The sequence below is a fragment of the Cydia pomonella genome, chromosome 7 (genome assembly GCF_033807575.1).
Source record: "Cydia pomonella isolate Wapato2018A chromosome 7, ilCydPomo1, whole genome shotgun sequence".
In the NCBI taxonomy this organism is placed as follows: domain Eukaryota; kingdom Metazoa; phylum Arthropoda; class Insecta; order Lepidoptera; family Tortricidae; genus Cydia; species Cydia pomonella.
In genome coordinates this window covers 12,385,393-12,411,500 of record NC_084709.1, presented here as the reverse complement: position 1 = coordinate 12,411,500, position 26,108 = coordinate 12,385,393, and the positions used below count along the sequence as shown (strand labels likewise).

At 38.9% G+C, this 26,108-nt stretch overlaps 2 protein-coding genes across 3 annotated transcripts in view; one reads left to right on the top strand and one right to left on the bottom strand.

Annotated features, from left to right (window-relative positions):
- Window positions 1–158: 158 nt before the first annotated feature.
- LOC133519845 (phospholipase A-2-activating protein) lies at window positions 159–14,335 on the bottom strand. Its single transcript, XM_061853976.1, has 16 exons — window positions 14,132–14,335; window positions 13,797–14,030; window positions 13,200–13,390; window positions 10,838–10,979; window positions 10,128–10,282; window positions 9,586–9,727; window positions 8,615–8,795; window positions 8,232–8,341; window positions 7,687–7,776; window positions 6,906–7,094; window positions 5,787–5,910; window positions 5,274–5,334; window positions 5,067–5,192; window positions 2,833–2,978; window positions 2,372–2,496; window positions 159–1,947 (listed from the first exon to the last, which is right to left on the bottom strand). The coding sequence occupies exons 1-16, from the start codon at window positions 14,266–14,268 to the stop codon at window positions 1,785–1,787; spliced, it is 2,316 nt and encodes a 771-aa protein (XP_061709960.1). The 5' UTR covers window positions 14,269–14,335; the 3' UTR covers window positions 159–1,784.
- A 165-nt stretch (window positions 14,336–14,500) lies between these two features.
- Window positions 14,501–26,108, top strand: part of LOC133519833 (calcium uniporter protein, mitochondrial) — a 151,342-nt gene continuing 139,734 nt past the window's right edge. The window contains exon 1 of one of the 2 annotated variants that reach the window (XM_061853958.1): window positions 14,501–15,001. In XM_061853958.1, coding sequence (XP_061709942.1) covers window positions 14,897–15,001 — 105 coding nt within the window. In that variant the 5' untranslated portion in view covers window positions 14,501–14,896. The remainder of the gene's footprint in view (window positions 15,002–26,108) is intronic. The other variant, XM_061853957.1, reaches the window with a different exon arrangement.

Here is a 26,108-nt window from a genome sequence, read left to right as displayed (position 1 = left end):
GATGTAAGGAATGATTGGGATAAAATTAACTTCGTTGGCATATAGCGTAAGGGTTTTAATTTTTTTAAATTTAATAGTTATATTTAGTTGTCAAATAATAATGTAATTTTAAAAGTTGAATGCTGAAGGTACATACACCTCAATGTTGTAAAATAAAATTATTTTTATATTAAAATTATTTAATCTTTGCTATTGAACATAAACACCGCTGTTATCGATACATAGCAACTGTAAATTATGTATTATAACTTTATTACATATTAAAATAAGATCATTAAATAGTGTTTATATATAAAGTTTGTGTTTCTTTCAAAACTGGGCACGTGATCGGCACATGTATGAAAATTATTGCTTTGAAATGTGAATATTTTGTCATAAATATTAACCCCCTTAATTCATAAAGTTTACAAGCCTCTATTAGTTCAATTATGTATTATACATTTCTTACAAATACATGAGTCAAAAAGACAGTTTAGGACAACCGATCAATAGCTAATTGAGGCTTGTAGCGGGTTTACGAAAAATAAAGTGTTCAATTGTTCAAGTCAACACTAAGAATTAAGCGAAAATCATTCGTTAACATTAACAGCCTTCTTATGGAGATTATTTTACAGCGAGAAGAGTACAAACCAGAACATGATATTTCACAATTGCTTTAAATCTTTGAACATCGTTATTATTTTATAAAAGTTCATCACAGTTTGGCAGTAGATAGATTAGTTAGCATATAAAATGAATATTACAATACATATTATTCTTTCCGTTGATATTACAATGAGGACCTTTTCTCCTAGCACTCCCGATTAAGAAAATGTGACTTGCCACATTATTACTAAATAATTCAACGAATAGCACGGGCGAAATGCAGTAACAGTGGCATATTTGTAATTTTTCAAACGCAATTACATGTCATGTTATACGCACGTATTCTGAATACCATTTATGGCTTGGGTACGGTTTTTGTAAATTTAAACAAACGTTATTATACACCGTGGGCTGGTAATACCAGACAGAAGTTTACCACGAATTCCTGAGGTCTTAAGGAGCAAAAAATGTTTTATGGATTTTGGTCAAATTTGGCAAGAAAAAAAATTGACAAAAGAGATATTTTTTGAGTTTTTGCATACCACAGGTATTACATTTCTTTTTACAACTTGGCGAAAAAAAAACACATTACAACGAATAAGTTTTTTTATAATTAATTAACAAATAAAAATTGCGAGTTTCCTTTAAAACTTAAAATGTATGTCGTAGTTATGTCTAAACCAAGTCACATAGTGGCAGCGTCGCAGCCAAAAAGACGTGTTTCACAATAACTGTCATTATCTCTGAATTAAGACCAATTTCAGAAAACCTTATATGACATTTTAGTCTCTAAATGCGGTTATACACCTTTAAAATATGTCGGGTTTTACCAGCCCATGGTGTATATTTGACGTATTTCATTTTTATTTTAGTTTTGTTCCAAAATTAGTTTCCAATCCGGTTTCAGGTGTTGTTCTTTATAGTTTTATTTAGGTTTAACCGGTTTAGAACCAATAAACCGGTTACTAACAATAGCAAGCTGAAGCCTCCTGAGGCCGCCGTTCGTTCCCCCTGTTTGTCAAATGAAGCGGTTAATTTTGATGAAGATTTCTCAATACGTTCGCGTTCTCAAGGAAAAGTTCGGAGAGGACCCAAAATAAGCCGGCATTAAAAGGTGTATTTTAAACCGGGTGCAAGTGTTGCCAGATCTAAACGACCGTATTTTTATAAGTGAGCATTTGCTACGCGGCTTGTCATCATTATAAAAGGCCGAGGATCTGGCGCGAGCAGACGGCGAGCTTGTCGGCGCGGCCGGCGTCGCGCGCGAGGCGGCCGCGCACGGCCGGGCGCGCCGCCACCCGGCTCCGGAGCGCGGCCCGGCTGGGCGCCTCGGCCAGCAGCGTGCCGAGACCGACTAAACCTCTGTAAACAACAATGGTTTATTCATTTTAATAACCTCTTAATAACAAAGTTGGTAGATATGGTAGTAACCGATGGCTCGAATTCCGGTTAGGCCGTTTACTTGTGTGAGTAAACAAATATTTATTTGAGTTTGGCCGTAGATACGAATTTAACTGTCTTTGATAATAATATTCAGGTACAAAACTCAAGACGTTTTTCGTAGTAGAGGAGCTTTATGAAAAACGTCCTCTATCCTCCTTAATATGAAAAGATATTTCGCAATCTACTTTTGTTTTCCTCGAGTTACCATTTTTTACGGAGGTTTCGCGAACCTCTTTTGCCTTTACAATGTAAAAGAGAATATTAGCCAAAAAAGATGCATGTTTACAAATTGTTTGTTTTTCTAAACGTAGTACGACAAACTGTAAAGTGCAATTCATCTTACCTGAAATAGGCTTCATTGTCAGTGATCTTGCTAAGCAGGTTGAGGATGCAGTCGGCGAGGTCGGCGGAGTCGCTCTGTTGCGCCAGCGCCACCGACAAGTTCAGTAGGAGAGATGCCGCTGCTATCTATTAATGAAAAATAGATTTGTTAGAATTATGATTCATTTTACAAAACTTTTATACCGAAAGACTGTTTTTTGGAAGTCGGCTCGGTTGAGATAGCTTTGACACTATAGTGTATGGAACGTTGAAACAAACATTGTCTTTATAGATAAAGCTCTAAAATAGAGTAAAATACTGTTACATCATACATTACTAGTGAGTCTAGTATCTAATAGTAAAGACTTGCAACAGCTGTCGATTATAGTTCTCTAGCATGAAAAGTAGCTATAGCTAATTATAGGAGCTCGCACGTCGCCTGAATGACAAAACAGCGATAGCATATTCCCATCCCTATCGTACCTGCGCGTTGGCGCTGAGCTGCGTGAGACAGGTGATGCAGTGCACGACGGCCTCGCGGGCGGCGAGCACGAGCATCTCGCCGGGCAGGTCGCTGAACGCGTTCACTAGCACGCGCATCGCTAGCATTTGGTTCGCCGGGATATTACCTGAAAATTATATTATATTAACTCTGTTAACTTATTGCAAATATGTAAGGATCCCCAAAAAATGTGACATCCTGGGACTGGATTTCGTTCGATACCCCCCTGGGGGGTATGAGGGGCCGCTTCCGCCTTCCGGCTGCGGCGGCTGTCGCGGGTAAGGATCCCCAATCAAGGGCGTAGTCAGCCAGTGAACTAGGGGGAGGGGCAAGTTGATATGGAAATTTGAGCTCTGCAGCAGCTGCCTACCCCCCTGCCTGTACCTGCCTACGTGCATCTCCCAAATGGTTTATCGCTAGAATTCTACAATATGCGCTATCGCGTCGGCTAAAAGTTACGGTAAATCTCACAAATGCATTATCGTACATTTAAATCATACAAAATATATGAAATTTAGACAATTATAAGTAATAAGGGGTTATGAGTGTTGCTCTTAGTACATGTACGAATCAGTTAATTATTTACGGATGACAAGCAAAAGTCACTAAGTACCACCACAAGTTCATAGCCATAGTGAACCGTGTTATCAACAGAATATGGTTGATTTTTGTTTATTTTTTTTTTTAGTAATTAGTGACTTTTGCTTGTCACCTGACGAAATGTCAACTTAATTTCGCAAAATTATAAAAAATGCAAATTATATTTTCTTATATATTACCTACATTTATCTATTTATTTAGAACAATGCTACCCACCAAGTAAGGTCCGACCGAGATCTCGGTCTCGGTCTCGGTCTCGGCATTCTCGGCCAAAAATCGGGCCGAGATTTCGGTCTCGGCTCTCGGCCAAAATGGGCCGAGATTCTTGCCGAGACCGAGACTAGGCAGTATGTTATCATTGGTGGATTTTTAATTTACCGCGCACGAGCGCCCGTTTCAAAGCCTCCCGTTGGTTGCTTCGCCCGCTTGGTGTGACGTTTTTGTGATTTTGATTGGTTTCGTACCCACATTTTAAGCCAATTACTTATCAAATACGGCGTTGGGATCGGATAGGCTCGGTTGCCAGTAATGACTTGTTCTTTGGTTCTTTTCGTTTTGTGGTCGTTGTAATTGCGGAAGAGTTAATAAATGAGTGTATATTGTTATTGACATGTAACTTAAATTAACTTGATGTGGGTGTAAGATGACACTGGATATTTTGATACTGAATATATTTTTGTTTACGGGAAAAGGTAAAGCAGTAGGTAAGTACAAAACAATACCTGTGGCGGATTACTGTTGTGGAATATTGGACATAATTTCATGCTAACTTTGCGGATGCTTCTATGCAATTTTGACGAAACTCGCGGTGTGGTTTTTCAGACATAAGTTGATTTTCATTTAATATGGCTTAGCTTAGTAGCAGGTCCCTAACTGACCAGTTAAACGACGAGCATTGTCACAATTTAACGGACCATAACGCTGAAAAATTACGTTTTTTGGGTAACAATATATAACTTTTTTAATTCTGATTATTGTTACTGTACCTCTTTTTGTGCACATCCGCAGTAGAAAAACCGGCCAAGTGTCGGGCAACGCATAATGGAGGGTTCCGTACCTTCATACAATACAAAAAGCCAGACAAGCAAAAGAGCGAATGTTCGTGGCACTTCCTTCATTTTAATAAGAAAATATTCAAAATCATTTTCCTGAAAAAGTATTTATTACAGCTTAATTATTTACCTTACTAAGATGCGACTTACATTACATAATACACCTTCATTCCATATATCGTTATAAAATATATCGTTTAGTTTTCGAGTAAAATGGTTGTGACATACGGACAGACACAGACAGACGGCAATGGCGAAACTATAAGGGTTTTTGCCATTTTGGCTACGGAACCCTAAAAATACTATTTATTTAATAGCGCTACGAAGTGGCCATGAAACCTTTTTCTGATAAACCATCGAATTTCGACTATTAAAACATTTTGATTGCAAAAATCGTGTTTTTTTCTTCTATTTTATAAATTCTCGGTCTCGGTCTCGGTCTCGGCCGAGAATACCGAGAATACCATTGAATCTCGGTCTCGGTCTCGTTCTCGGCCGAGACAGAAAAAGCGTTCTCGGTCGGACCTTACCACCAAGTATAACAGCCCCAAGCATTCACATACCTGGAGCTAACAAAGTCAATAAGTATTTGACGAAGTCCGGCCCATACGTCGTGTCGAACATTTGGCCGTTCACTTCTTTATTTCTAACTGCTAGCCGCGTCACGTCCAATACCGGGAAGAGGATTTCTGAAAGTGTAAACCAATGTTGTTAAACTTATTAATTAACTGTTGTCTTAGGTACATAATAGGAAAAGCTTGTAGAGTTACCTTTTGGCCATTCTAAAGTTTTCTTCAATAATGCTATCGTTTCTGGATTATAAGTGCTATTCTGAAAATAAAATAAATCTTTATAAATAATAGCAATATATGTAACGTTTTATTTTTATTTGCAATATTCTCTAGACATGATAATTTTAAAGAAGGCATTTTTGTAATTTAGATAATATATCGCTCGACATGCTTCGAGACGTGCCAAACGATGTTTTTTGCCCTTAGGATCCTACAGTTAATATGGTTGGAACAGACCCAATGATAGATATTTTTTGCTCGTAGTGTTTGATTAAACCTTCAATTAAATTATTATGGTTACTCTTTTACATGTTCTTTTCCCTAGCCACCCAAAAATCAAACTGGCAAATAAAAATTCAAAATACAATGGAATGGAAGGCCTTTCTATAGGTATCTGGGCGGCTGGAGGTTAAAATTTAAAAACATTTGCAATGGATTTGATTTAGATGTGTATAGATAAATATGTGGGGCTGGATACATAGGTTTACTTACCAGTTCGCCTAATTTAACAATATCAGCTAGTTGTTGCTCAGTCAGGGCGCTCAGGCCGTCTCCCACTTTACTGTTGAATTCTTTTAGCTTGTCGTGGATCGCAGTCAGGTTCGCTTGATCGAATCTGAAGGAATTAAACGACGTAGACTGTAGTAATATGGCATGCAATGATCAAATTGGCCGATGTTTTATAGTATCTTTAATAGTGGGGTAGGTTTGATAAGAACAAACTTATGGACGAAAACTGGGTTAAGTGATACCATAGAGAAATATAACGGTAAAGAAAGAGTGGTAACTACGTACATAAGTTTTTTTACCCAAACGCCAGTTATTTCGTAGTCGACATCTAGCGTCTAATAGTGGATTTATCAGTACCGCTACTTGACACCAGACGAAAAATGTATTGCCAAAACAGTTTACAACTAATATTACAAACAGAAGGAGTTGAAAACAGAGTTTTCGTTCGTCGCGACATCTATTGTCAACTAGCAGTACTGATAAATTCCGCTACTTGACGGTAGATTTCGACTACGAAATAACTCGCGTTTTGTTAAGAAAACTGATGTATGGAGTGACTACTCTTTCTTTACTTAATATTTCTGTACGGTGATACTGGTTGTCATTTACACCAGCATTTCTCAAACTGTTGGTTACGAGCGAATATTGAGTGAGCCCTGAAACTACTTTAACTACTGGGAAATTTGAGCGTTACCAATAATATTTTAAGACCGCCAAGAGTTGGGCCCCAAAAATGGCAGTTTTTTTAGGTGAGTCGGAGCCCAGCCAACTTTGGGAACCACTGATTTACACTATCTTATGAGAGGGATGCCAATAACCCATTAATGCCACGCCTATCGGCGCGTCATCGTGAACGTTGTCGGAATGAACGAAGGTTGATTGGGTTGGAGCGGCGCGCGTCAGTTGTCGTCTTTGGCGTTCAAAGGGTTAATGGCTATCCCCTATACTCATAAAATTTTAGATGCCTCAATTAGTTAATTATCTCTTTATTACAAATATATAAGTCAAAATGACAGAATAAAACAAACAATTATGAGGTAATTTAGGTTTTTAGCGTTTATGAATAATACAATAAATCTATAGTGTGTTGTTAAGGTTTACCTGATGTAAGCGTCGTGCGGTATGAGCGGCTTCTCGTCGGGTTGCGAGAGTGGTTGCGTTTGCGCGTTGGCCGTGGAGTAGGCGGCGGCGCCGGTGAGGGGGTCGGCCGCGGCCGGCGCGGGCGGCGCGGGCGCGGGCGGCGCCGAGCCCGGCACGTAGCGGGACGAGCCCGTGAACGGGTCGAAGTACCTGTAATGCGATAACGGTGGTTCATTTACCGTTTGAACTCTCGTGTCTTGGAATTCTTTTTTTTCTAATAGTTTCCTCGTACGCGGATCCGCGTTCCGTCATTGGAGGGCTTAAGGCTTGGGTTGTGAATAAATTTATTTTGAAGTCCTACGTATTAAATAAATAAATAAACAGATCTCGGTTCCATTCTCCACTCCCGGATACAAACAAATAAGGCGCTTTCACGCTTTAGTCGGATTCATTCAAATTTGAACCTCCTGACTTCCCCGTTCCCAGCCGCAGCAGTTGTGCACCTATATTAACAATCTCAGTCCCAGAGGTTTTAGACTTTTCGTAAATTTTCTATAAAGCGGCGTGTGTTAAGTCGCGTCCGCACCTAACTTTTTTGTCGACATAATATCGCGTCCGCGGAATTCCAGGGGTTACTGTCAGTTGATGCCACAGAAACATGGTAGATAAATAAGTTCTATCGATCAGTTATCTACGACCATACACGTCAGATCTTAATTTATTACAGCCGATAGACAATCCAGCTCTGTATTCCAATGTGTCTATGTATAAAATAATATCAGAAGTGGTCAGCTAAACTTACCCATTACTTGAAGCGGGCAGCGAATCCAACTTGGCATTTGTGATGATAAAGTTTGCAACTTGTTCTAAGTACACTTGAGGCAAGTCATGTCTGAAACATAAATATATTTTGAAATAATTATGTGATTTAATGTTGGTTTCAATCAATATCATTATGCAAGTACAGTCACCTCTAATAATATGTTACACAACGTAGGCCGCAAAAATATCTGACACGATCTTATTTGTAGAACCATAAAAATATAATCATACGCTTTAATAAAGTTCGTCACAAATAGACATTTGATCCTCACAAAAAACAGCCTCAATTGAGACAAACACAATTTTAAAGCTTTTAACCACTTAATCAATAAAATTGTATAAACTGTTTTGCAGTGTAATTGTATAAATTACAACCAATTTATAAATTGTATGTTTTATAAGGTTGATTTTGTATTAATGATTTTGGTACAAATTCATTGCACAATTTGTAGTGAAATATGTATCTTTTACGCAACGCAATTAAAGTAACTAGTTAAAGGAATATTAGTAAGCACTGGCACTGACTTGTGTATGAAGGCTTGTGCGGCGACCCAGGGGTCCTCGGTCTTGTTGAACGGCAGCTTCAGCGGCGGAGCGCCGTCCTTGATGTCCACGCTGAACACGAAGTCATACTCCTGGAAATATACTAGCATTATGATAAAATGCCAAAGTGAAATTACCGGCGGCCATATTTCCAATATTCAAGCCCAAGTTTCCCCTCTGAATTGGATAGTCACATGGTCTAATTCGTAAAAATCTGTGCCTGCGCCTGTTCTCGGATTAAGTTGCAAAAGCGGAGTCAGGTCGTTTATAAAACTAGGAAAGTGTTAAGATGAGTGTTATACTGCGATGGAATAGTTTACATTGGCCATCCGTATGTATAGCCGGCTCTAGTACAGCAGACTCACTTTCCCCTGGAACATGGTCTTGCCCTCGGCGGGCGGGTTGGCGCCCATGACGTCGCCGACCTCGTCCCAGCTGCTGGCGGCCGCGTTCCACGAGTAGCACTTCACGTTGGTGCCGCGACGGACCAGTTTTGTCTGACCGTCCGTTTTGCCCGGCTCCAGTAGGATTTCTGGGCCGGGCAATCTGGAAATAAATATAGACAGAGTTAAAAAAGTCCCTATTTACCAGTAGTAAAGTATAAAATCAATTGCTTATGGACTTAGGGTCGGTTGTACTAAACTGTCTGTCACAGTTTAAAAGTTTGTTAAATATTATTGTATGGGAAGTTTAATAGATCTCTGCTGCGTGACGTTGATCAGTCTGTGAACTGTGGTCGGTGCACCTGGCCCTTAGTACATGTCCTGTTATTTAAGTCCCTGATTAGTGATACAGCAACATGACTGAATAATGGTCTTCAACAATAAACAGGTGCATAAAAATTTAGCTAATGCGCCGCGAGTGTAGACTCAATTTTGCCTTAGATTGCGCGGTTTACGCGAGACTTGCATATTTGTACTAATAATGAGTCGCCTTGGATACATTCGGACGCACCTTTACACCATTGGACCAAAAAGCACCATGACTTGTCAAAACCTAAAACTGTTAAAATAAAACAGTGATGGCACTTTACACCACCTTGCATGCTTACCTATAAATAATATGTATTAGCTAAGTAGGTTTATGTATTTAACATTCTGATACGGAACTCATAGAGCAACATCGTGTACAGAGCATTCAATATTTATTAAATTTCTGAAGCATTAGGTTGGCGGATAGAGAGTATCACCGTAAGCTCGGCGCTGGTGAAAGCGCACAGGACCGAGCAAAATGGCGTGCTCTTGTTTCGGAAGCCAAGACTCATTTTGGGTCATTGCGCCAACTAAGTAAATAAGTATAAGTATTTGGAGAAAACGAGACAATACTCGATACTTACTCAGATAGCTTAAACCCTCCGATCTCCTGCTGCGAGGCGGCTGCCAGCTTCTCGACGTCTTCTTCGAACTGCTTGAGCGTCGCCTCGTCGGCGTAGCGCGCCGGGTCTTTGGTGAAGACTCGGACTAAGCCGTCACTGGATCCTGGACATATAAATACATTTGTTACGTACAAATGATATTAAAATTACAGTTCTAATGCAAGTTTATAAATACAGATTCCAGTTTATATATAGTGTATAATGTAACAGGCGAACCAACCGAAAAACAAATTGGGGAGCCTACAGAAAAAAAGGCAAAATGATGGATAAGTAGGTACAGACGGATTTCGTAAATAAAAATTTAGTGAATCCAGAATACATACAGAGAACACCGAGAAAACGGAAAGCCTTGTATTTAGACCTCTTTACTTACAAAGTCAAAACTAAAACATTTTCTGTAATGTCAAGAGTGAAAACCCTGCTTAATTCATTTAGAGGATCACTTTGTAACATCACATAGTGTAAGCAACTACTATCAGATCAAATATGAAAAAGAAGTTTACCAGTAACAATGTCTCCATTGTCCATGCAAGCGACGCTCCAGACTGAATGCACCGGCAGACGGATCTCTCGCACGCAGTCCCCGGCTGACCAGAGCCGCACCGAGCCGTCCTCGCCACACGTCGCCCAGCCGTTCAGGCCCGGGTGAATGCTTATACTGGCAACAAAAGTCAAATATGATGAAATTATTATTAAGGTACATCAGGGATAGCATGGCAAAAGCAAGGACTATACTAGGAAGAAGAAAAGAGACTTCTACTTAATTTTATCCTCCAATGGCAGTCCTGATCATGCAAGTGGTTTCAAGAGATGAAACCTGTACGGGTGCGTGTGATCGATCCTGCAGTCCCTAGTGACTTTCATATTGATTGTCATATTGGCACCGTGACAAAGTTAAATTCTTTGACTGTATTACACCTAATTGCAATTAATAGATTTCTTTTAACCTTTTGACCGCCAAAGACGTCATATGACGCGCGCGGCTACAGCCCAATATCAACCTTCATGCGTACCGACAAGGTTCACGATTACGCGCCACGTACGACAGGCCTGGCGTTCAAAGGGTTAATATTTAAAACAAATAAAAATATTGCAACTACCATTTAAGCATGCTAGTAACCAAATTCACACAAACTTGTTTCTTGAAGAACAATAAAATAATGGCTGACTAAACTTCCTATTAATAACACTGTGTTGTGTTATTACAACTTACCTATAAATATAATTAGAATGTCCATAGTAAGTGTTAAGGCACTCTCCTTTGTTAGCCCACAGCCTGATGGACGCGTCATTGGAGCAGCTCAGGAATGAATCCGGACCAGCCACAGCTAGCCCTCGCACACAGTCAGTGTGACCTGGTAAATAAAAAAATATTAGGGGACAATCTTACACAGAGCGTCTTAGTCCCACACTAGGGTACCCACAACCCAAGCTCAATATGGTTTGTGTTGTGGGTACCAGATCATCATAATACATGACATGACACTTCCACCACTCTGCTGAAAGAAATATAGTGCCATAACATAAAGTGACACATGGGGAAGATTGCTAGACCCTGTATTCATATTCCACATACTAAAATGACAATGAAATGTTTGAATGTCACATTTTGTCCAGAACAATTTTTCATTTTAGTATAAATGTCTGGGTGCCCTAGGTACCGCTGGAGAGACAAAGTGCAAAAAGCCCTGAGCGAACTCAGCACCGTCGACTGGACAGAAACGGTTTTGGAAAGAGAAGCATGGCGGTTTTTGGTGTCGGAGGCCAAGATCCACTTCGGGTCACTGCGCCAGAGCAGTAAGTATAAATGTAATTTTAGTATAAAATTTATAATAATGTCACAAAGCCTTGGTACTCTATGCTGGGGGCAGCTCCCTTGTCTCTCCATCCCTCAATCTCTATTTCCTCTTCTTTCAAAAAGTTTTTCTGTTTCGCGAAATTTTGCAACTCGTAGTTATAATACAGTTTATAGGTTAAATTTACTTGTTTTTACAAAGGAAAAATTAAATCAGGCTTATTTTATAATTTGGATTGGCTTTTGATTTTTAGGGTCCCGTAGCCAAATGGCAAAAATGGAACCCTTATAGATTCGTCATGCCCGTCTGTCTGTCTGTTTATGTCACAGCCACTTTTTTCCGAAAGTATAAGAACAAACTTGGTAAATAGATGTATTATATGAACCGCATTAAGATTTTCACACAAAAATAGAAAAAAAAACAATAATTTTTTTTCATCAAACCCATATGTGTGGTGTATTTATGGATAGGTCTTCAAAAATGATATTGAGGTTTCTAATAGGTGTCATTTTTTGCTAAACTGAATAGTTTGCGCGAGAGACACTTCCAAAGTGGTAAAATGTGTCTCCCCCCCCTGTAATTTCTAAAATAAGAGAATGATAAACCTAAAAAAAATATATGATGTACATTACCATGCAAACTTCCACCGAAAATTGATTTGGACGAGATCTAGTAAGTAGTTTTTCTTTTCATCAAAACCATACCGTGTGGCGTATCTATGGATAGGTCTTCAAAAATGATATTGAGGTTTTTAATATCATTTTTTTCTAAACTGAATAGTTTGCGCGAGAGACACTTCCAAAGTGGTAAAATGTGTCCCCCCCCCCCCCCTCCCTATAACTTCTAAAATAACAGAATGATAAAACTAAAAAAAATATATGATATACATTACCATGCAAACTTCCACCGAAAATTGGTTTGAAGGAGATCTAGTAGGTAGTTTTTTTTAATACGTCATAAATGGTACGGAACCCTTCATGAGCGAGTCCGACTCGTACTTGGCCGCTTTTTTTAATAATGAAAGCCATGGCAATAGCCGGGTCCACACAGAGGGAGCATACGCGCGAGGCAATTTCTTCGCGCACGAACCGGCCAGTGTAGACGTGCCTCGCACATATGCTAGTTTTGTGTGGACTCGGCTAATGCATTGATAAGGTCTTCTTTTAATCTTTTGAACGCTTTCTCTCTCGCGTCAAAATGTGTCATGCACGCCAACATCTCAACTAGTGAGAAACTAATTTAAACCTTATCTGTCAACAGTAATATTGCTTTGACAGCGTCTGCCATGACCCCTTGAGTGGTTGTTGGCGTGGAAGGCACGACAGCACACTACCACTTTAGTGGCTCTTGGCATTGAAAGAGTTAATTTAAAACATCAGTCCAAATGCCCAGATGTTTCCCAAAAAATCTGTACTCTCAAATGGAAATGGACAGGGCACACGATGCGCTAACAAAAGGACAAATGGACAAAAGATGTCACAAAATGGTACCCAAGAGGAAAGAAAAAACCCCAATGCAAACTGTACAAAATATGGGAAGATGACTTTCCTGAAGACTCGAGAAGACTCTCAAAAAATGCGAGGAGTGGCACGGCCTGGAGGAGGCCTATGTCAAAGACAGCCTGACAAAGAAAACGAAACAGAAAGAGTAAAAACATAAATAAATAAATAAATAAATAAGTGTATACTTGTATAACTCTTAAAGAAAATGTAAAATTAAGTGTCAGGAATAAAGGCTATTTCAATTCAATTCTAAATATTTTTTCTAATAAAGAATTACCTGCCAGTGTGGTTATAAGAGATCCATCCTTTTTCCACAGCTTGATAGTCTTATCAGCCGAGGCTGTGGCATATGTCCCATTACCCAGCTCCACCACTGCCCACACTGCTGCCTGGTGCCCTTTCAACGTCAAGGGAGTGGCGTGGGGATTGTTGACATTCCATACTTTGGCTGTGCTGTCCCAACTTGAACTAAAACATAGTTAATAAAATAATAATAATTCAGCCTATATACGTCCCACTGCTGGGCACAAGCCTCCTTTCATGTGCGAGAGGGCACGGGCTATAGTCCCCACGCTAGCCCAATGCGGATTGGGGACTTCACATACACCTTTGAATTTTTTCACAGATGTATGCAGGTTTCCTCACGATGTTTTCCTTCACCGGAAAGCTAGTGGTAAATATCAAATGATATTTCGTACATAAGTTCCGAAAAACTCATTGGTACGAGCCTGGGTTTGAACCCGCGACCTCCGGATTGAAAGTCGGACGTCATATCCACTCGGCTACCACCACATACAAACAAAACATAGTTACGTAACATTAAACATGATTTATGAAAACCAACCACAATTAACTTTAGTCATGAATAACATACCTTAACAAAATTCCTGAATCAGAAGCTGGTGTGACACTACACACAGCATTTTCATGACCTTCCAGCGTCAACACGATGCTGCCATCTTGCAAGTTATAGCCTAAAATTGTGTTGTCGTTGCTGCCGGTCACTACGATACCCTCTGGAAAAGCTTCGCAAGGTGGCAGCCAACAAATACATGAAACGAAGTTTTTGTGCCCTTTATAAGTGACTGCGTTGATGAAATCTTTAACCCTGATCGGAATGAACAAAAAAGTCCCTGATTAATCAACAAAATTTCAACTATACAAAGAATTTGCACTAAAGTCGAGAGATGATTGTTCAAAAACACTAACCCTTCAGGGTGCCATAATTTAGCGGTTCGGTCGCGAGAGGCAGACAATATACAAGATTCTTTGGTCTTCGCCACACATCGCACGTCTAAGGAATGGCCATATAAAACTGCACTAAGTTTATAATCCGGTACAGCCATTGCTACAAATAAATATCTTCAACGGTATCGTACGTGACAATCGAAACAATCGGTGAGAGAAGTTGTCATGTCATGTCATTTTTGATGTCAACAGATAAACTATTTGAGGTATTCTGAAAAATGCAGAGAATTCCTATAAATTTCTTCGTACATGTATATCAATGTATATGGTCCGTACGTGTAAATAAAACTTTACAATAAGTGAAATTAAATCTATGGTTTATAGAACGCAGCTGTCAGAATACCACCCGGAGGAAAAAAGGCGGGTTTTGCGAATATGTACTTCTCTCTATGGAGTTAAAATTGATTGATAAAAATAATAAGGTATGTTTATTGCTGTGTTATAAATCATATTATAAATAGTTTAGAATGTAATGTTGTTTCGTAACCATAACAGTGGTCCTTTTAAATTGTGTACAAATTAGCGCAGTTCGAAAAGAGTTCCGAAAACATTATTAGTAAAATAAATAAAATATATCGATTTTATACTTTTACCGCCCATGTCATTTAAAACAATCACTTTGTTACAGGTTCAATTTTGAGATATATATCACTGCTGTTTTGTGGCGCCTAGAATTCGGTGCGAGCCATTACACATATTTAGTACTTATACATACGTAGTGCAAAGATGGCGTCGACGGTGTGTGTTTCGAGGTGCCGACTTTTAGCAAAATTAGAATTAAATCGTGGTTTGTGTGTGTCGCCGATATTTAGGGATTTTTCAAATAACAGGGTGAGTTCCTATCAACAGCACGTCGTTTTCAAAATTTACGAATTTGCTATACATACAGTTTCCCAAAGTATTCCTTTGAAAGATTGTTCCATTATGCACGTGTAGTAAATTTAGATATACTTATATACGGTATATGTTTGGATTCAAAAGCAGCTGTGAAACGTCATCGAAGCGGCTATTTTTTTTACATTTTAAATTTAATAAGTTTCTTCTAAACATTTTGTTTGAATATTTATCGTTATTCGCTAAGATTAATATTTTCTTATTGGATTTGTTGTTATCAATAGACTTTTATTTTGATATACACACACAGGATATATCTTTTTTTAGGTAAATCACTAATGACAAATGTGCTTAAGATATACCTAAACAAAAGCATGGAATGTATGGTAATTTACATTTCTAAATGGTGTAGTTTTTATTACAAATAAACTCATGATTAAGACTTGTTTTTTCATGATGATGGTAAGAAACTAGTAGCTACTTAGTTGGTAAACAAACTCAAGTTTGTATAATGTTCTATTTATTTTTTTAACTTTTCATCCATTAACCAGGAATAATTGAATACTTACATTAATTCCTATTTATGAAACTATTATTTTTACCAAGTTAATACAACAATACATGTGGTTTTACCAACTTTTAGGTAGGTTAATAAGTAATATAATTATTTGGCTGTTTATAATCTTAATAGATTTTGCAATGGTACTAATGATTGAGTAGTCATTAATTAGTATGCAATTAATTGTTACACCAATCCATATATGGATAACCAAGATACAAAGTACATTGACCCCAAAGTTTATCCTGTGTCATGTTATGGCTAATTTATATCAGGCCGTTAACAGTGCCTACAGATTTAGATTATAACTTTAACAACAGTTTAAATGATTTTTAATAACTGAAACAAGTAGGTAGGTACGCAACAACTCTATATTTTTGGAACATGTCCTTTTTTTTCTGTAGTGGGAATATTTTTTATAGATACTGTAGGTTAAATTGTGGAGTTGTGCTGAGTAAATACCCTAATAGTTTTACTTTTCTTTATACTCTAGCGGCCCACCACACCTACAAGTAAAATTGGCTGTAAGTTTGAATCAGTAGAATTTAAAAATGATTTAATTATAAATTATAAATGATTTAAATCTTATTAAAGGTCTATTAGGTAAGGTATATTAGGACTGTGGAATGGTGTAAAGCACATTCCATAATTCTAAGGAAACAAACACATTATGAGATCACTCTCACTGACATGCAGCTGTTGGCTTGTTTACCTGTCTGCCACAGATTATGCTTATTTTGCTAGTGGTAGTAGCATGTGCAATATACATATTCATAATGAAGCCTACATAATTTTGGCATGCATGTTTTATTAGGTACTTCTTCCAGAATTAAATAAAAAAATATAGGTAGTTATTCAAATAAATTATTACATTTATTAGTTAATTTTATATAGTAGGTTTTTACATGTTACATTACTTGTTTTAAGAAATCTTAATTTCTTTTTCTGCCATGAATATTCCGTACAACATGTATGTATTAAGATTGATGATGATGTCAAAACAATTCTATTCTATGTAACAATTGGGTCCAAAAAATCAATTACATTGCAGGCAAATATATACAATTACACATTTATACTTCGTTTTTCTTTAGCATTAGAAAGAAGGCAAGCAATCTTGACTTATCTTTTTATTCAAAAACTGTTTTGAAAAATAATTCACACCCAATATGTAACAATTGTATAGCATATAAGTATGATAATTAATATTATTTTGGTTTCAAGAGAAACCTAACCTACCTATTATTTTGTAAGCGTTTTTTAAGTCAAGATTGTTGATTGTTTTTTCTAATTTTTTTCATTAACAAGTATAGTTACACTGAGACTTTTACCTATATATACATACTTATTTACCTACATACTAGGAACACTTATGAGTATGAGTTCCGTAGCCAAATGGCATAAAACGGAACCCTTATAGTTTCGCCATGTTCGTCTGTCTGTCTGTCTGTCTGTCTGTCTGTCTGCCTGTCCGAGGCTTTGCTCCGTGGTCGTTAGTGCTAGAAAGCTGAAATTTGGCATGGATATATAAATCGATAAAGCCGACAAAGTCGTACAATAAAATCTAAAAATTTTTTTTTTTAGGGTACCTCCCCTACACTTAAAGTGGGGGTGAAATTTTTTTTTCGCTTCAACCCTAGATTGTGGGGTATCGTTGGAAAGGTCTTTCAAAACTAATAGGGGTTTTCAAAAAACATTTTTTGATAAAGTGAATATATTCGGAGATAATCGCTCCGAAAGAAAAAAAAAATGTGTCCCCCCCCTCTAACTTTTGAACCATAGGTCCAAAAAATATGAAAAAAATCGTGAAAGTAGAGCTTAAGAAAGACATTAAATGAAAACTATAGCGGACATGATCAGTTTAGCTGTTTTGGAGTTATCGCAAAAAGTTTTCCCTTCATAGTAAAAAGACTTATTTTAATTAGGTACTGGTAATGCAAATTTGTCTATTTGTTTAACTCAGGTGAAAGGTACCGTTTCATCCCTTGGTTAACAATTTACTATACTTTAAGCTCCAGTTTAGCTTATTGTGACGGAAGAGTAACTACGGAACCCTGCACTGAGCGTGGCCCGACATGCTCTTGGCCGGTTATTATAACGTTAACATGATTCACACTGTGCAAAACGATTCAGAGTTCAATGACTGCTTAAATGGCTCCAAAACCGACCTTAACGTTAGGTGAGTGTATGACTGAGGGAAGGCTCCAATGACAAAGAAAAAAAATCTAATTCAATTTCATTACGTAAAATTTATTGTTGCTCGTATCCTTATTTAGATTTGTGTCCAACTTATTTCTAATCCCCCTAAGTCCCTTTCTACAGTTGCTACAAGTTCCTTGTAGAAACTTACCTACCTACAAGTTACCTACGTAACGTACCACCAGTATATGCACAATATATGTGACGCACGTCAAAATCGGCTCGCTAGAAAGAAAATATTAAAGATCTTTTTTTTTATCAATGTCTATTAACTGGGGGGCTGATATTTTGCATACTTGCTACTGATATAAAGCCATATCATCAAAAAAAAAATACAAGTCAAAAGTCGCTGGGGGCAAATTCACTTAGCGTATCCAGACATGGCCTTTGTGGAATGACCAACGTATGACGATGACGTTATTTTAAATCGTGTAATTCAAGTAAGTAATTGGAAGTGACACGAAATCTGCATGAGACATTTTATTGTTTCTGTTAACTAAAATTATTAAGTAACCCAATGGTTAAAATGGTTTTAAGTTAAGTAGGTACCTATGTACCAACGTGTATCTTTGCGTTATTAACTTATCAGTACGTAAATTCGATGTATTAATGACATAAGTACCTAATTAGATGACCTCTTTGTAATTACATACTTAGATGTGAATTAAATTAGGTTTATTCTCAGATTTTACCAGTTTACCACTCGGATCAAATGAGAAAAAGTCAAACTACACTGAATTGTTTACTGAATCTTAGTTACTGAATATTTATTTTATGTTCTTATAAATATATGTAATTCTAAAAAGTTTATTAGAGATACTATTTTAACGGTTATCGTTCACCAAATCCCATCCGTTCGCGTAAAATTAAGATTATCATACATACTATAAATATTATGCCAAACTGATAAAAGGTTTGTATTACATTTCTTAATTGACAATAAAAATAAAAATACTCGCTATGAAAGAAAAATAATATAAATACTATAGCTCTCTATTGAGATGTAAATCGTATGCCATGCAATATTTTGGGAAATTAAAGTTATGCCTAACGATACATTTGACTAAATAATACTTGGTAAAATGAAACTTGACCAAAGTTATTTTTTGCTAAACAATAACTGCCAAAAAAGGGTTTTGCTAACTGTAAAATTGGGAATAATTGTTTTGAAGCAAAGCGAAGCGCAAGGGCACTACCTACCTACCTTTTCTCGAAGCGCTTCGTCGTTTTTTTGAACCCTCATAACTTGAAATGATAATTTGGGTATATTTATGCATGTCTAAATAATATAATAATTAAAACTCCTTTGCTAGTTTCACCGTCAACCCTGCTAGCCGTGGCAATTTGCGCCCGCTAGGTGGGTTGTGGGTTCTTTGGCATAGCCTGTTGTTATCTATGGCTGTCTGTATCAACAACCCGCCTAGTGGGTGTCTGGCATCTGAGCAAACGATACGAACGCCCACTGTGTTAAGAATTATTGATTAGGTATTCATTTTGGCACTGACAACTGGTCACCGATTCAATTACTTACACGGTCAAGAAAATAATTAAGTCATACAAATTCAAACAAAATTTTGGAACTAATAACAACACTAAAAAAAATCACATCATCTCCAACCAGGTCACTTTAGGTATTATTAGGGGGCACGGTAGTGAAGCGCAAAGGCACTACCTACCTCTTCTCGAAGCGCTTCTTCGCTTTTTTGAACCCTCATAACTTGTGTTTGGATTATACCAGATAAACAAAATTTTCGGGATATTATGTAGTAGACTTATTAAGCATAAAAAAATTCAATTGCATAGCTCTCATACTTTACATTTTATTCATATCGAAAAATCCCCGATTTCGTCACTGACTCACTCACTGATGATCATCAAAACCCTTAGGGTACTTCCTGAAGGCCTAGGAAGCTGAAATTTGGTATGTAGGATTGTATTATACAAACAACAAAAAAAATATTCAAAAACTTACATTTTTTATCCCTAAGGGGGTGAAACGGGGGTTGGAATTTTGTATAGGGAATTAATAAAGGCGTTTTACCTTACAATAAAACGCTTATTAAATACTTACCTTATTCGACGCCTACAAACATAATGAGAGAAGCATTTCCGTTTCCCTATAGTATCAGACATGATTTGAGTACAGTTTCCGGTATCCCTACCTCCCCCTCCACTGCCAGCCTGGTGAGTCAGCTGTCTTGGATGCGGCTGCTCGCCTCTTGCCTCATTGGGGCTCAGTATGTGCCAGGCAGGACTTATTTTGTAGGCGTCGAATAAGGTAAGTATTTAATAAGCGTTTTATTGTAAGGTAAAACGCCTTTATTAAATCCTGTACCTGTATTCGACGCCTACAAACATAATGAGACGTGTTTGTTATCGCCTGGCAGTGAAGGTAAAACGCTAATGTGATGACAAGTTAGCTAGTAGGTACACTGGATTACGAAATTCAATTTAAATATTATATACCAAAGGGTATATAACATTACAAGCTCTAGGTAGTGGTAGGGTGACATAAATTAAACGGATGTTTAACGGTTAGAACATTTATTTTTATTTAATTATTGTAATTCAATAGTCAACAAATTCTTATTAACACATAAATGATTTTCTGGATTTAAATGATTATGAAATCGTAAAGCATTATGATTAGGAACAATTAAATAAATTGCTTAGATTAACAATATTTTCATCACGTGATGTGGATGATTTCAATACTTCTCGACGATAAAACAATCTAAATGTGTCTCCTGAACGCCAATTTCCTTGTTCAAGAATTTTATCAATTGGAAAATTCTCTATCCAATTCTTCGAGGCTACTGCTGCTCGAACGCTCCCTGGTGTAGCCTTGATGCCGGCGTCTCGTAATAATGTCTTTACCCAACCAGCTATTATAGTCCGTGAAGCTGCCTTGGGAGCATTATTCACGGTAAGAAAAAGATTTTGACTCTTACAAGCAAGACGTCTCTGTTGTGACAGCTCTATTAGTCTTTTTATCCAAAAAACTGGGTTGATGGCAGAGCACTGTGTGTTACTAAGAAGTGTCCATCCTGACTGTCTATGGTCTGCAGAGTCAGTCTTAGACCCGAATCGAGGCCAGAAGGTAATGCAGTCTTCGGATTCAATCATGTGTTCGGAGTCTATGGATAAGAGTGTAAGGTCATGGATCCTTCTACCCGAGCACAACAACAGCAAAGTGGCCGTCTGTCTGGCCACATCGAATAAATTATCGCATTTGATATGCCTGGAAGCCATAAAGGACCCTAACTTTGAAACATCCCATATGGGTGGTTTTGGATCTTTAGGCTTTTGTAGGGCTATAGCTTTCAGGACATGCTTAACAAGTTTGTGCGAACTTAGTGCTTCCGAGCTATTAACGTTACATAGCGACGACACCACTGACTTATGCACTAATATTGTACTATATGCAAGGCCTTCTTTTTGAAACAAGTCTGATAAATAGCGTGCTAACTGTGACCCAGAAGGCGCAGAATAATCAATATTATTTACTTGAGCCCAGCGACACCATCTACTCCAAGCAACCGAATATGTTTTTAAAGTCGAAGGACGCCAACTCGATAAAAGCAATGACTTTTGATCCCTAGACCAGCTATCTAGGTCCCTCGACCACCCCCACACCTCCAGACCTCCAGGGTCATTTGATCTACTTTCGGCGGAGGAAGACCGGTGGCTACATCGACTAGTACGTCCTTCAAGTTCCATATCGTATGTGGGGGCCCCATGGCTCGACTCTAGGTCCGCGCGCCAAAACACTCTCTCCCATCTGGGGACTACCATCAAATACACTCCACTGGCTTGATTTAGGTGGTGTAGGATTCTGGGTATCAAACATGGGGGCGGAAAGACCCATGCTAGTTTGAAACTCCACATTAGGCTCAGAGCATCGCAAAATAGCGCCTGACTGTCGGTCTGATCCAGTGAACAGTACGCCGCTACTACATGCGCCGTCCGGGATGCGAACAGGTCGATTTGAGGCGTTCCCCACTTGCGAAAGATTGGTGACGTGGCTTTTGGTAGCAAATGCCACTCGGGGAGCACCTTTAGCCTTGAAAGGTGGTCGGCTTCGACATTGTATATTCCTGGAAGATGGTAGATACGCAGCCGAATCCGAAACATATCCAGAAACTGGTATATCTTGTAGGTTAAGGTCATAAGCATGTCCGACCGAGTACCGCCTTCGTTTCTCAGATATGCTACCACAGTTCGGCTGTCGCTCTGAATTAATAGCGAAGCGTCGTACAGATCGTGAGACTGATTCAGCTGCAGAATTTTGAGGATAGTCAGTAGTTCTTTTTGGTTGCAGTGCAATTTCTTCTCTGCTGCAGTCCAAAGACCCGAGAAGTGCGCATTGTTCAACTTTCCTCCCCATGCCACATCCGATGCGTCGGTTGTTAAATAATGTGTTGGTGGAGGGATCTGCATAGGCGATGTGTTCCGACAATTGGTCTTCCACCAATTCATTTCTGCCAGTGTTTCGCTGGGGAGTAAGAACCGCTTTTTCGGGTGTTGATACAGAAGCTGGTTGACTCTGTTCTGTATGTGACGAAAGTTTAGGCGACCTCTCGGTACTACGAAACTTGCAAAGTTCAGCATCCCCGCTAAAGATTGCAGTTCTTTGAGATCCGCACCCTGTTGGTGAACAAGATTCGATATGAAGCTCAATATTTTGAGTACTTTCTTTTCGGGGAGACTTTTTTCGTCGTTCCACGGATCCCATATTATACCCAAGTACTCTAGGCGGGTCCTGGGATTTAAGATGGATTTCTCCCAATTGATCTGCCATCCCAACTCTTGCAGCAATTTCGTCGCCATATTTATGTGGGTTTCGAGAGTATGTGGGTTCTGGTGAGCTATTAAAAAATCGTCCAAATAAACCAGGATTCTCACTCCACGCTCTCTCAGTACTTGAGCGATCCAATTCGTAACTGAAGCGAAAACTTTTGGTGCCGAACTCAAGCCAAACGCGAGACATGTCATCTGCAGCAGCTGGTTTTGGTAAACAAGTCGCAGGAACCTCCGATGACTTTTCACAATCGGGATATGAAAATATGCTTGAGACAGGTCTATCTTTGCAAGCCAGTCCCTGCTTTGAAGAAAATCCTGTATTTTGACAACATTTATCAAACGGAAGGATTCGGTTCGGACATAGAAATTCAGGGCCCGTAGGTTGAAAATGGGCCTTTGGGAGCCATCCCCCTTTTCCACCAGAAACATTGTTGATAAAAAGCTTGGGCTGGTGGTGGCTGTCTCTAAGGCCCCCTGATCTCTCAGTTCCCGAATTACCGCAGTCATTTCCGGCGATGACCGTGTTGCATAGCTCTCGTTTTGAGGTGGTGCTATGAGAGGCGGTTTCGTTAAGAAGGGTATGCGATACCCCTGAATTATTTTTAAAATGAAAGGCGGTGCTTGTAGGTCTTTCCATTTTTTGTAAAAATGTTGTAGTTGTCCTGCTTGGAAGGGCCTCGAGTCAAAAGCGCCTTCGCTTATTAGAGTTATCTTTGTAAGAAGGGGATGCGCTCCGCTTATTGCCACGGGTGTCGCGCCCGTTCCGATTAGGACGCCAGTTTCGGGGACGATATGTGGTGTTATCTCGACGTTGATTTGTCCTCTGGTCCCCACTATTGTTTGTTCCCTGCGCAGGACAATGTTGGCAGTTGCTTGGGCCTGGTCCCTGCGAGGGATAATGACTGCACATACCCTGCGCGGGTGTGTATTGAGGAGGGCCACGCCTCTTATTCTGATATTGATAGCCTTGCGCAGGCATATTAGTAGCAAAGGACCCCTGCGCGGGGCGATGCACATTTCCACTGCTACCTGCTTGCGCAGCAGGGGCACTGGTGGTTGGCTTTGGTTTAGGCCAGAAAACCTTGCGTACGCCTCCAGCTTTTTCTAGGACAGCTGCGAAAGGTTGAGGATCAAACAGGTTAGTAGGAGTAGGTGGAATCTTCCGCAAATTAGACTTGTTGAGCGGGTCCCGCACTGCCCGCAATATCAAGTCCCTTCTCTGCTCAACTATATCAGCCCGGTGACCGCATACAAGTTGCAAAGCATCCACGGACACCTTATGAAATTCACCAGCATCGAAAAGTCCTTCTAATTTTTCTTTGATTGATGCAAACGTCAATTGACTATAGCCCTGTGCCCAGTCAAGAAATTCGCGAATATTGTTCTCAATCGTTTCTTTTTGTTTTAACAATGCAAAAGTCAGCGCAGCGTACGATCGCTCTGTATGTGACAATGATTTAGATGTATCATAAGCTAGCACTTCCTCATTGGTCTCTAGTTCCACAAAACCGGGGGAATGCGTGTACAATTTTTGAACCTCCAGATAACGCACGTCGGTCCACGTTTTGTTCGTAAAACGATTTAATTTTTGTAACGCTTCGAGATAGCTATCGGGCGTTTTTGGAATTGTGGGTTCTTTTACGCTAGTTTCTAAATTTATAGAAAACATTGACTGGGCAGGGGCATCCGCAGCTGCTTGTTGATCGATAACAATATCATTACCAACATTAGCATCGGCTAATACATTGTCATACAAATCGCCACTAACATTATGATCGATACAATTTAAATTATCATCTGGTGGGTAGTTTGGGGTGCTGCTAGCAGGACGGCAAAATAATTTACGCAACGCGCTTACCTCCTTTGCAAGTTTTTTCACCTCATTCCTTGAATACTGATTCCGTCTTTTATGACGACGCCTTTTCTTCGCAGACGAATCACTGCTCGAACCTGATGACGAACTCGAACTTTCCGAATCATTCCTTTGTCTTGATCGATTGCCTTCGTCTTTACCACCACTCATTGTTGCTGCAAGCAAACTACGTTAAAACAAAAAACACAACCTTTAATAATTATGTTAGACCAGAAACTGTAACCGTTAAATTTTATTTTACTTTTAAATATCGAACGGCAATAACCGTTTTCTATTCAAAGGTGCTACTAAAAAGCTTAAAAGATTTTCTTAACCAGCAAAGACTAAGTGTAAGAAAATTAATGATACTATACGTTACGAACGGTTTAAATTTAAAAATACTTTGTTGTCTGGGTCAAGACGGGCACGTCTTAGACCACGACCGTTCACGTTGGGAAACAAAACGCTAATGAGGCAAGAGGCGAGCAGCCGCATCCAAGACAGCTGACTCACCAGGCTGGCAGTGGAGGGGGAGGTAGGGATACCGGAAACTGTACTCAAATCATGTCTGATACTATAGGGAAACGGAAATGCTTCTCTCATTATGTTTGTAGGCGTCGAATACAGGTACAGGATTTAATAACCAGTACCAATGGGAATCAGTAAAAAAAAGCATATTGTATAAAAGATGCCCCCAGATACGTATTTCAGGATTTTTAATAGTAACTCACCCCCAACCCTTTAAATTAGGCGATGGAAATTTGTCATAAGCAATTTACAAAAATAAGTGAAATCCCATCAAAACATTTTTATTTAAAATGTTGCCACGACGAGACCATAAGGCTCGCACTGTCAAAAAGTTATCAGAGCTTCTAGTGTAAATTTATTCGATAGCGAAACATGACGTACGTGTTTGCGTTAAGTCTCATCTTGTATGGAATTTAGAAACAGCGCGCCAAACGGGACGTTTTGGAAACTCAAAATCCCATACAAAATGAGACTTAACGCGTACGCGTAAGTGTGCACGCTCATAGGGGCCTTATCAGATAAAAAAATCATGATGAAAATGGAGTTAATTAGAATATCGGTTTCTTTGAGGAAGTTATTATTGGACCCTTGAAATTAACGGACTTAAAAAAACACTGTGTATCATATATTTCATTACTCGTTGCCGATCTTACTATTATTATATTAGAATAACGCCTTTTAATTTTACCTAAAGTCGGACCAAGCTTACTCTGTGTGTGTGGCAAATGTGGCAATGTCATCTATTCATGTATTTTATTTAGTAGAAAAATGACTTTTATATTGACATTTTCCTTATTTTGTTGTATTCAAAACGGGGTAAAGTTAGCTTAGCTTAGATGGACTCTAGCTACAGAATTAGTTTTTAGGGAAAACATACCGAGGTATAGTCGAGCTAATCAACAGCCCAAGCCGAAAAGTTCACCTGCAGCTGTACCACAAATTGATACTTGATGTTTACGTTAGCGACTGTAAACACGATCGCAGTCTATCTCGCTCGCATCGATGGATTGGTGCGATAGAGAGGGAATGCGATTGAGTTCACGTAATCGCTAACGTAAATGTCAAATGCCAACTCGTGGTAGCCGTGCTGATACCAATAAATACATAGGTAGGTATTAGAAAGAAGTTAGTGTTAGATGTTATAGATTATGTTAGTTATAAGT